This window comes from Corapipo altera, unplaced genomic scaffold (assembly GCF_003945725.1).
Source record: "Corapipo altera isolate COAL_440 unplaced genomic scaffold, ASM394572v1 1b, whole genome shotgun sequence".
Classification (NCBI taxonomy): Eukaryota; Metazoa; Chordata; class Aves; order Passeriformes; family Pipridae; genus Corapipo; species Corapipo altera.
The window spans coordinates 7,292,916-7,305,900 of NW_020884881.1; the positions used below are offsets into that span (position 1 = coordinate 7,292,916).

Genomic DNA, 12,985 nt, shown 5'->3' on the forward strand with positions numbered 1-12,985 from the left:
CAGGATCATCAGCCTTTGAGTACAGTGAGACAAGCAGTTCAGCATCTATCCAGGCCCTTACAATTATTAGTATGACTGTTTCTCCCATCAGTATCTGGAAAGTGATTTTTTTTTTTTTTAAATAAGATCCCCTATTAGATTTCTTGCCTTTACTCATTTTACATCGCTCTTTCAAACCCAACAACACAGGTTCATCCATAGCTAGACCCTCTGAAAAACTTCTTTAAAATATATCTTTAAACAACATTTTGGCCTATATTAGGCTTTACAGTTAAGAATACAAATCAGATAATACAATCAACTGAACAAATTCCATCTCTGAAGAGTTTTGCATTCAGAAAGCAGCACTGCTGATACAGTTGCAAATTATTAAGTAAGAAATCACATGCAGTGGAATGGCTTAGTGACAAGTTATTTGTGTAAAATTCTATAATGCTTAACACTTCAGCAAAAACTTTTCCCAAATTTTACTTGCTCTTTCTTGCAGGTTAACTACATTTATTATCCATATTATCAGGGTGATAAGATCCATATTATAGGTTGATAATAATTTTAGTATCAGCACAACTGAAACCTAATTAGCAATTTGAAGAATTGCTTGAGATTGTTCAAAAAAAGGTTGGTAATAGAGGTATCTACATTAAGATATTCTTAGTGGTTTTAAATACACTATTAGACAAGAAATGCATACACTACAGTCTACTAAATAATGAAACCTAGAAAACAGCACAGATCTGCTGCACCTGTCAAAACACAGAATTATTCCTTAAGCTTGTTTAATATACAAAAATAGTCCCACTCTAGGTGTAAGAATTCCATTTAGATATTTAGGTATAAGAAACCTTCATTTAAAAGATACACTTGGAAATCCCATGTAAATATTTAAGTATTAAGCTTTTAAATACTCCAGAAAACTACTGCCATATAGCAGAATTTGTTAAAAGTCATAATTAAATCATCAGAAACACTTGTTATTGACAAAGATCCCATTGAAGTGTACCTTGAGAGGTGCCTATGGACCAGCAATGAGAAAGGGTTCCCTTCAGCATGGCAATAGTTTGCAAAATTAGCCACAGACTTGGTTTTCAAAGGAAGTTTCTCAAGGTTATCACAGAATCATAACTCACAGATAAGCTCAAAGTGAAGCTTTGGCAAAAACATCGTTTTTTGGGGCACTTATGGCTGGTTAGCTGGATTAAGGAAGTGCTCTCACATGATTTTAACACACAAAGAAAGCTAATGATCAAGTATTAAGTAATAGCATGTAAAAAACCTTCAAGACTCAGAAATAGTCCAGCAATAGCGACAAAATTATTCAAAAGGAGATAAATTAGCTACAGTGAAACATTTAAATAGTTCGATCTTTCAATTTATCAGAAAAGTCTTATACAGAATAAATATTTTCCAGTGGAATAAAATGCCAGGTAATAACAGATATTACAGTGAATAACAGATACTATAATGAGACAAAGGAAGCAAAAGGACCCCAGATGGAAGCAACAGCCATTAAAGTGTATGAAACTAACTGGACATTACTACATAATGAGCAGATATAAAGACACTGATATTTAAAGATGTTACATCTCTTTATGAGACAAATTATGAGTTAGCCTCATGTTTATTAATTAATTCAGTTGAAAATTCTTACGGAATTAAAAATCTTTTTACTTTTTTCTTGTTTTTTTTCCCATTAACTTCAACAACGAAGTTGGTAGATAAGGATATATAGTTTAAACACATAGTTAGAAATTGCAACCAGAAACTACTAGAACATGGAGTAATAGAACTAAGAACAGATAAACAGTTTTTCTCCCATATCAACTCTTTCTCTTGACAGGCAGGAAAGAAATTATTGAGGAAAAATAATTACTGCAACCAGAGGTCAGTAACATAAAGAGTTTTGTCTGGATAAACAATAAGACAGAAGACATGACAATGGGATGGATGCTGAAAACTGAAGACTGAAAGCTAGTATTGGATTGAGTAGTTAAACAGATGGGCAATAGGAAGCCTGGCACTCACAGTCGATGGAGGGCATTGATTAAGCACAATTCAATGTTTTGCTTCTCTGAAGAGACAAAAGGGAATATTGACATTAACTCTGAATGAGTGTTCATTTTAGTACTATAAACTATCATGACATTAAGTGCTTGGTTTTGAAGGGCAAGAAGACTGAAGACATCAAATGTTTCTCAGTAGTACTGATCATTAAAGGCTTTTTCTCTTATTGTGATGATTTTCAGATGACATTATAGCAAAAGGTTCAAGAAAAACCACTCACAAAGACACTGGGATGTCCAAAACACATTACCAGAGTTATGGAGGTTTAAAAAAGTACTTACTTGGTATGTGTCCCATAACCTGATGGTACACCGCAAAGGGACTTCTCTCATCAGCAAGTTATTCATCCAACGGAAAGCAAATTGCAAGTATTTCACCTCATGCTGATCCAAGTGCCTATGAACTTGTTCTGAAGACAGAATAAACAGGTATTTTACTGCAACTTTTCTGAAGTCTTAAGTATTAAATGTACTGTCTAAAACAATAAAATACTCCTCCAACCTCAAGGAAATAAAATGTGGTGGTGCATGCAAGTTCTTGCAACTGAATGAAAATACCCAAAATATAAATTAGTTAACCATTACACTGGACTGATTTTTCTGCCTCTAGATGGCTGGTCTGAGTTGCGCTATCTTAAGAAAACATTGTCAGAGCTTACAATATATCCCAAAAATATATTATGCGAAATGATTAGGTACATATATCCTCATTAATTTCTTAGGCTACAAATTATTTGAGGCAAGACTACAAAAGACAAGGTGACCTCCTAAAATAATGGCCTCCAAAAATAAAATGTTGGTAATAAAAAGACAATATTGAATTAAGAAGTCAAAGAAATATAAGGAAAGAACATATAAAGGTTGCATTCACTTGAGACCAAAAAAAAAATAAGTGAGATTAATGTGTAGGAAATATAGTGAGAAAACCAGTTTGTAGCCTAAATAATTTCTTAGTATAACAAATAAATGCAAATAAAGCCAGTACAAATCAAGGGTTTCTAAAACACTACCTATACATGCTGTGTTTATTGTAGCACATTTACTATTTGAAAGCTGTGATAATCACTTGCATGGGTTATTGCTAGAGCTAATAGAACTAATCTACTACATGGCTTGTCTATAGTTAGCAGAATTTTCTTCAAAAAGGATCATAGACATTCTTTTAACAGGCTTTAGTTAACAAGCTCAAGTATGACACTAGCATGGTCATACTTATACGGTGTAAACGACAAATACTGTGGAAATGCTAATGTCTTGTTTTGGACAAATTTATGACAGGAAGTCTTTGTTAATGCCTAAGTAAGACATTCCTACTGTCTTTCTGGATACAAATACATTCTTGGGAGATTTTTTCTACCCAGTTCATCCTTTATTCTCATTCAAAAAGGTGTATTATCAGCTAAAACAATGAGCAAATGCTCATCTTCCAAATTTCACATTTCTCAGAAAGATCTAAAAAGGCACTAAAATACTAAATGAATTTAAAAAATAATCCTGAGAGTATGGTAGCACTATTACAGGAAACACTACCTAAAAATTAAGGTAACAGAAGTGATACTAAATTATAATATAGACTGAAGCTGTTCAATGTTTTTTTTCCCCTCAAGATGCATTTTGTGGCTATATAAAAGTGTCAGTCAATATAATACAGTTGTTTCAATGTGGAAACAAGAAGTAAAAATCTTCTAGATTTTGAAAACAACCAACAATTAGGTTTTTTTAAAAAATAAGACATCACAACATATTATTCCAAAGGTCCATTTATCACAATATCCCATCTTCACTCGTAATTGAAAACAAATATCCATGAAAATGTATAAAGCACTGGTATTTCTCCATGGCATGTGTCAGCCTCCATCTATCTGTGGCTAAAGCACTTCCCAGCAGACCTGGTACCTATGTTGCTAAAGGCAGTCCCTTCCATAATATAAATATAGACAAATATATAAAACTATATGCACACCTCAAAAACATCTGTTACCTCTCCTGGGAACCTTTTTTTTCATAGCTATATATAAAAATATGTGAATCTTTAAATTATTCATTTCATTTCCATGTATAACACTAACTGGCTAATTAGATGCTTCTGCTGTACAAGAGATTGAACTTCTGCTATGGGATGTGAAATGGTAGGGAATGATGGTGCAGGAGTAATGATCTTGTGTTCCTCTAAGTGATCTCATCAAGTGCCTCTCCTTCTCTGTCATTACGTGTACAGGAAAAGTACTACAGCTTTATCACTGTATATTGTGCTTACATATTGTCAATATTTCTAAAATTAAATGAGAACTTTGTGATGGATTTTCCACTACCCGTAACAGCCTCAGCCTTCCAGCCTCAAGGTCTTGTGACTAATCTTCTTCCTTTCTCTACAAACCTAATAGCCTCCCATCACCTTTACATCCTTCTTTCCCAGGATTTCTGCAAAAGTCATCAGCTGCCCCAACTGGCCGAGAGACAAAAGCCAATATCAAGGATCGTTCTCAGCTCTCACAGTGCGAGTGCAACAAGCATCAAGCCAGCACTCCAAATATGACAGCGAACTCTGGGGCTTGCTTTGTAGCCCTTCCTCAGCAGCAATCTGGGTCACACTTTTTTTGGTTGGTTTTTGGTTGGTTGGTTGGTTTGTTTTTCAAATAAGCAACAAATGAGCTTTACAAAAGTCTTGTAATTCTGCACAGTGGAGACGTTTCTCCTTTTGGAAAATGATGATGAAGAAAGTACTCAAACTTGAAAAGTTATTAGAAAGAGAAGACCAAATGTGATAACCATATATATTCTGCAACCTTAGAGAAATAGGTTTAAAAATGAAGCAAGGCAGTTTATGTGTAGAAGTCCACATTTTGAAGACAGTAGAAGCTTCAGAAGCCTCTGTATTTTCATTTTCCACACAAAGGCTTGCATGCCTCTAACTTCTAAACAGTTACAAAAGTTCAGTTGGAAGGGACCTACAATGGTCACCCAGTCCAAGTGCCTGACCACTTCAGGGCTACCCAAAAGTTAAAACATTTTGTTAATGGCACTGTTGAAAGGCTTCTTAAACACTGACGGGCTTGAGGCATAGATCACATCTCTAGGAAGCCTGTTCTAGCATTTGACCACTCTCTCACTAAATAAATGCTTCCTAATGTTGAGTCTGAATCTCCCCTGGTGCAGTTTTGAATGATTCCCACGCCTTCTCTCACTGGATCCCAAGGAAAAGAGCTCAGCACCTCCCTCTCCATTTCCCCCGCTCAGGAAGCTATACAGGAAAGTAAGGTCACCTTTCAGCCTCCTCTTCTCCAAACTAGACAAAACCAAAGCCCTCAGCTGCTCCTCACAGGACATGCCTTCCAGCCCTATCACCAGATTTCTGGATAAATTCAAGAATTTTCACATCTGTCTTAAATTGTGGGGCCCAGAACTGCACACAGTGCTCAAGGCGACACTGCACCAACACTGAATATCGTGGGATAATTAATCCTTTTGACCAGCTGGTGATGCTGTGTTTGATGCACCCCTCATGGGGTTTGCCCTTATGGCTGCCAGGGCACACTGCTGGTTCCTACTGAGCTGCTGCCAACCAGAACTCCAGATCCCTTTTTGCAGGGCTGGTCTCCAGCCACTCCTCTCCCAATCTATACTTATGATCAGTGTGACTTTATCACGCGTGCAGAACTTATCATATGATCTTGGTAAATTTTCAAATTTTGAATAAATCATTGATGACTGCCCCGTGCTCCCATTTAACAGGATCCCTCTGCAAGGCATCTTATCCCTCAAGAGACACAACAGCACCTCCCAGTATAGTATCATCAGGAAACTTGCTAATGATGCGTTCAACTCCTGTATCCGGATCACTGATAGAAATACTGAAGAGATGTGGCCTTAGAATTGAACCTTGAAGGACACCACTGGTGAGTGATTACCAGACAGATGTAGCCTAATTCACTACAACCTTTTGAGGACTATCCTCTGCCAGTTCTCAGCCCAGTGCACCATTATTAGGTCACTTATTCAGGACAAATACTAAACTACTACCGTGTGTCTGCCTTTGCTCCAGGTAAATTTAGCTGCAAGTTAAATACACTGAAGTGAGATACTGTGTTAAATCCATTTTTGTAATGTCACATTTAGATACCTGTATTGCAGACTACTATAATTAGATAATCCACTACATCAAGCAGGATGCAAAAGTCAGTTTTATTTCTAAGTGAAGTTACTAACTCACAAATATTTTTGTTCTTCACACAGCAGAAATAAATTTCATTTGGTTGCTTGCAGCCACTGAAAGTAAGTAATGAAGAACAATAAATTGTGCCAGTTGTGATATTTCAGCTACAGTTGTTAATGGGAATAATGAATTTCTTGAAGGTTGCTTTCTAGTCTAAGCAAGCTGAAAAATGGATTACTAAATTCTGTGCATTACAGTCAATTGATGCAAGACTGGAATAGAAGATGCACTGAGTAAAAAAGCTAATTCTTCCTACTTCGTAAGTAATTGTGAGTAGAGGCTAATTTGCTGATAAAGGTAATTTGGAGCAACATAATCTAAATCTAAATTTTCCATTTCAATGAAAATAAGTATGTATGAGCAATGAACAAGAAAATATATCATTACTGTCAGCTTTAAGACTTCAAGTATTTTATATAAACTACTTCCACTTAAGTTTCTGATAGAAAAATTATTTTACAATTAAAAAAATAATTCTTTAATCAAAATTCATAGAATCATAGAATCAGCTGGGTTGGAAGGGACCTTCGAGATCATCAAGTCCAACCCTTGATCCACTACTGCTGCGGACTAGACCATGGTACTAAGTGCCATATCCAGTCTCTTTAAAAATCTCCAGGGACAGAGAATCCACTATTTCCCTGGGCAGCCCATTCCAATGTCTTGTTTTGTCTTATTTATTCAAAATAAATAAGAATTATATTTAATAAGTTCCCTAATACTTTCAATAAATCTATACATAAAGTTTGGGTGAAGGAAGTCTTCTGATTAAGGATAAAATACATTATACAGATGCATTCCAAAGCAGCATACTGACAAAAATAGGTAACTTGTAGATAAAATCCCTTTTTAATAACTATTCATATTTTTATTAAATACACTTATTGAGCCACCTTAAACAGCTGCTCCTCAAGCAAGAAGGGCCTATACACATAAAATATTTATTCTTCATGTTCAAAGTCAGCTTCTCATGCTGATTTCAAAATTAAAATTGTATGTGACTACAGAATCACAAACTAAATGGTTAAGGACAGAAATAACCTGTACTAAAGCATGACTTGACTGCTGTCCTGACTGGGGGATGGTGTTAGAATGAGTCCCTAGGCAAGCTTACAAATAAGCAAAGAGGAAGTGCAAAATAATATAAAATTATGCACAAACTGCCAAATTGCAGTGGCACGGCATGGTGCCACCACATCCACCTGTATAATTTATCACTTCAGAACATAAGCCTTTTGATGTTCACCTTTACTGAAAGATTCCTATCGACCCTAGCAATCTTTTCTGATGTTTGACTTTGACCTAGTTTTGAAATTTTGAATATTACTTAAGGTTCATTTTTTTACTCATATTTCATACCCTGAGCAGTTAATTTTTAAGGTTACCTTATCAATATTGTGTACTTGTAAATATAAAAAGTACTATTTCTTAAAAATTATCCAAAATACAGTTAACCTACGAATCTCTGGCAAAGAGGCCTTTTAGTTCAATAAAAGGAAGAAAAGTGAGTATTTCTCATGAAGAGCAACACAATTCTTCTTAAAAAGTACACAGTAGCTAGAAGAGTAAGTGCTCTGACACCAAGGCAAACTTAAAAGTAAAATAATGAGCCATCCTTTGCCACAGAAGCTTATTGGCACTGCTATTTACATGCACAATTATTTTTGTGCATTGATCCTTAGAAAACGTGCAATAGAACACATTAGCACTCCTGTTTTTCATGGAATCATATAATCACTTAGGCTGGGAAAGACCTGTTAGATCTTGATACTAAACCATTAACCTAACATAGCAAAGCCCACCACTAAACCATGCCCCTAAGGGCCACTTCTATACATCTTTTAAATAACTCCAGGGATGGTGGCTCGAACACTTCCCTGAGCAGGCTGTTCCATGGCTTGATAATCCTTCTGGTGAAGAAATTGTTCCTAATATCCAATCTAAACCTCTCCCAGTACAATTTTCTCTTATTCTGTCACTTGTTATTTGCGAGAACTGACTGACCCCCAGCTGGCTACCACCTCCTTTCAGATAGTTTTCCAGAGTGATAAGATCTCCCCCGAGCCTCCTTTTCTCCAGGCTAAACACCCTCAGCTCCCTCAGCTGCTCCTCATAAAATTTGTGTTCCAGATCCTTTACCAGCAACATTATCCTCCTCTGGACATGCTCCAGCACCAAAATGTCTTTCTTGTCATGAGGGACCCAAAACTGAGCACAGGAATTGAGGTGCAGCTTCATTAGTGCCGAGTACAGGGAGGCGATCACTGCCCTGGTCCTGCTGGCCACAGTTTCTGATACAGGCCACGATGCCATTGGCCTTCTTGGCCACCTAGCCCCACTGCTGACTCATGTTCAGCCAGTTGTCAACCAGTACTCCCAGGTCCTTTTCCCCCAGGTAGCTTTCCAGCCACTCTATCCTAAACCTAAACCACTTCATGGGAATTTTGTGACCCAGGTGCAGGACCCTGCCCCTTGCCTTGTTGAACCTCACACAATTGGCCTTGGTCCATCAATCCAGCTTGACCAGATCCCTCTGCAGTGTCTTCCTACCCTCCAGCAGATCCACAGTACCACCTGACTTGGTGCAATCTGACTGAGGTTGCACTCAGTCCCCATGGTACAGTTCCCACATACTGAACTTGCAGTCCAAAAGAAAGAACCCTGTCACCAGTCAATGACATTTGAGTACTCTACCCACTGAAAGCTAATTTTTAATTGAATTCTCTCTCCTTCTGAATCATTTCTGTATTGTTCAAAGCCAGGATGCTTATGGGAGACAAAGGTACGGGTATGGAGTAAAATCTCAACACCAGATGTTGCCAGATGCAGATTAAGATTCACAACCCCCAATATGAATTAATGAAATTCTGAACAAAACTAATTCTTGTCAAGATTAGAGCTTAGCAATGACTTAGTAGTGATTATGTATATTAATTTTTATTAATATAAATTAATAACAAAAAACATTTTTGATGACTGAAGGTGACATTCTAAAGATCATAAACATGCACCTCAAGACAAGATCACATTATGATAGACAATTCTGCTTCAAGTAATAGTAGAGATCCACGTAAAATATTTACATGCTGATTATATCTTTTTTCAGAGTTAGTTTGCTTTTTGTAATTGGACAAAACTGTCCACTGTAAAAAATGACAATAAAAGCATTTTAAAAAATATACATTGAAAAGTCCCAAAAAGTGAAAATATGACTGGTAGAAACCCAGAAATATTACCAAATTATATCCTCCTCATGGCCTACAATTTAAACATAATGGTCCATTTTAATTTAGCTCACTAAATGTACTTAGAATGAATGAAATCACTGAGAAGTATTTTCATCAGACACAAAAGATATGGTCAATACTCCAATACTGAAAAGCGCAAGATGCTGATACCAAAGCAAAAGAAGAAAATACTAGAGGAAGGAAGGAGGGAAGGCCTAGTTGCCTCAAATGAAAGTAGCAATTCTGTGGTATCTAACACAAAATGGAGAAAATTATTGGGAAAAACATCTAGCAGGGATCAAGAAAGATCTACCCTTCTAGATAAGAGTGAAAAAAACATCCTATGATTCCCAGTGGACCTTGAACTTAATATTCAAAGTGCAACACACAAGAGAGAAAAATATCTTTGATTAGACACTTCTACTTTGAGGTACCACCACTGGACTTCTCTAGCCTGTTCTTCTAAATCATAACTGTGTGCATTCATAAGAGGGTTTATGTCTAACACTTTTTAAATTCTGAATCATATTAAACATCATTTTTCATCCTTTTATCCTTTTTTAATTTGCCATGAAAAAAGCAAGTGTTGGCTATTTAAAAAGTGCCTACAGCAGTCAGGAATTTACAAACGATTATATAGTCAGTCTCAACCCTTGCTAAGATCTCTGAACTCTGTAACAGCATACAAATATAATCTCCATGGTAAAACATAAAAATATGATTTAAAAGATATATTAATTAATTATAATGCCCAGTGAACAGCACTTACAAGTGCATTAAAGTATAATACAGTAATTACAACCATAAAATCAGATATAAAATAACTACTAGTGAGTTAAATAAAATAGCTTTATTAAAATGAAAAAGAGCTTTATGGTGCAAATTAATTAAAACAATTATGGAATGCTTACAAGATTTTTAATCACTTCAGCACCAAGCTGACATATAAAGATGGACCAACAGACAAGGTCATTATTAATCACTCATTTTCAATAGCAGCAGTAAGGTCTAAATAAATTCTATGTCCACTTCCAATTCAAAATGCTTTCACGTGGTTGAGAATACCAGTTTTGCGACTCTTACAATTAGAGTTCTTTTTTCCAGATACTTCAACCCTATCCTAATTCAAAGTTATTGGTGTCAGAAAAATGTTTAACAATGTAATTAAACATGAACATAATTTTGCACATACAATTATGCATTCTTTAATCATCAACCAAAAAATCATTAGCACGATTGAATACGTAACAAAGATAGATCAAATGTCACCTATTACCACAGTTTTATTATCAGTTCATTGTATGGTCACTCAAGATTCCAATTAAAAAACAAATTAATTAATCTACATCTATCACGTATACTGAACAGATCACTTGTTCTGAGAGTTCTTATTAAACAACAGTAAACCATTTAATAGGAATATGTATTAGTCTTGGTTGATATTCTGCCTTTTTGAGACCCAGATTTTCTTTTTTAAAAAAGTAAAACAATTTTCTCTGCAGTTTAAAAAGTTCAATCACCAGAGAAACTCAATGTCCTTCAGAAACTATGAAAGTATTAAAACTACTCAGTAGGTATCTCTAAGCACTCTTCGGCTTAACTTGTCATATGAAATTAAGTTCTGAGCAGAACTGGGAAACATCTGTGTTCGAAGCATTGGACAGTTCTAAGGGAATAGGCAGCTTTATCTCTTGGGACAAGAACCTGTTGAATGTCAAACATCCACACAATGCTCAGAGAAGAAACTGTAAGAAACTCAAGTGAACTCTGGACATTTGAAACTTTAGTAGCCCAGAAAGAACACACAATTTTTAAAACTCAGAAGTTATAAAGGATAAGTCCACCGCTACTAATATTCTAATGAAGGATGTTTTATAAACCTCTCCAATTAAATAAGAAACCATAATATTATACATAAATATTAAGAATTTTATCAACTAACCTTTTAGATGTATCTATAGGAAATATTTCAAAGTATGAGAAGTACACAGAATGGTGCAATTAAATAAGCTCTTTCACCATGGCTAAACAAAAATAAAAGTATTTTTTAAAAGTCATTATTTGAAATAATCCAAATATAACAACTTCAATTTGGCACTAAAAATACCTCTCTCTTAAAAAAAATAGTAACTTTTTTAATAACATTAAAATAGAAACAAACTAGAAATTGTCCCGATTAAAATACCATATGTAAGAATAGCTGTCATCCAAAACAGATGACCAGAAGATGCATTCCCAGTGGAAACAGCGAAAATTCCGAAATATTACTGAAACTTGGAGAAACGCAGTTGAATTCTAGATAAACTTCCTTATGGGAAAGTCAAAATGCAGCACTCTTTTTATGTTCTTGGGTATTTTTCCATCACTTCCATTTTCAAGAAAAGGGGAAAGTTATATACAGCAACAGTAAGTTCTTTTTCCTTTTTATTTTTAATAATTTTCTGCATTTTTATTTTTTCCCTGACTTGTTACTAAGAGTGAGGGTCAATTCCACAAAACGATTGGTGATTTCTGGTGAAAGAATCTGGAACAGTAATAGCACAGAATTTCTTAACTACGAGAAAAAATAAGATCAGGTTGTGCAGAACAAAAATACAAACCCTAGGTCGAGTTGTTCTATAAAAGATGCAGAAAAAAAATCTTTTCAAACTTATCCTCAAACAAGATGCAGAATACTTATACTAAGTTGAGTCACCAATACTGCCTTTATAGTTTTTTGCAATACTAGTAAGAAGCCAACATAAATAACAAATAAACAACATAAATAAAAAATGTTTAACATTACAGTAGATGGTTCTTTTTCATAGAACTGCCTTCCAGCTAATTTTAGAGAATGCTACACGATTTTAACATCTTTTACCAATGTTTGTGGAAACCCAAGACTACTTTTATCTATGAATGTTCAGACTTCTACCTCAAGCTCTAATGTAATTACCAGATGTCTTATAGTAAACTGAAGAAATTGAGACTCTCTCAAGCATGAAACAAGCCAAATGCTGAGCACCTGTAAATTCCGGAAACACAGATCCTGAATTAATTTTGGCATTCCTATACCACGTCTCTTGGCTTTCAAGTCTAAATGAAGCAAAAGTGGAAGACAGCACGCCATGTGAGTATGACCTTTTATAAACCATGAGAAATGGTTCATGATTTACAGCAGAAAAGCTCTACTGGCATTACAGGAAACAGAATTAGTTATAACAGATTTCTTACATTATTGAGCTATCTATTGACCCTCCTTCTCAGTTTTTTTGTATAACTCCTATAAAAATCTGAATTATGATGACAAGGAGATAAATGAGACTGAATAATGTTTTATCTTCAAATTCCATCTCATCTATAACAGCGATAATTAAAAAACCAAAAAAATTCCATCAAACACAATTCATCAAAATTGTTTTCTGGAGTTAAAGCAGAATGAGATTATGATTAAATTAAGAGGGTATTTTGGCTATTTGAAGTCTTCTGCAATGTTCTGCAGTGCA

General features: G+C 35.2%; 1 protein-coding gene across 2 annotated transcripts in view; it reads right to left on the reverse strand.

The window, feature by feature from the left end:
- The window catches only part of TBC1D22A (TBC1 domain family member 22A), a 159,356-nt gene that overhangs the window by 69,972 nt on the left and 76,399 nt on the right, over positions 1 to 12,985 (reverse strand). For both annotated transcript variants that reach the window (XM_027639754.1, XM_027639755.1), the window contains exon 11: positions 2,343 to 2,470. In XM_027639754.1, coding sequence (XP_027495555.1) covers positions 2,343 to 2,470 — 128 coding nt within the window. The remainder of the gene's footprint in view (positions 1 to 2,342; positions 2,471 to 12,985) is intronic.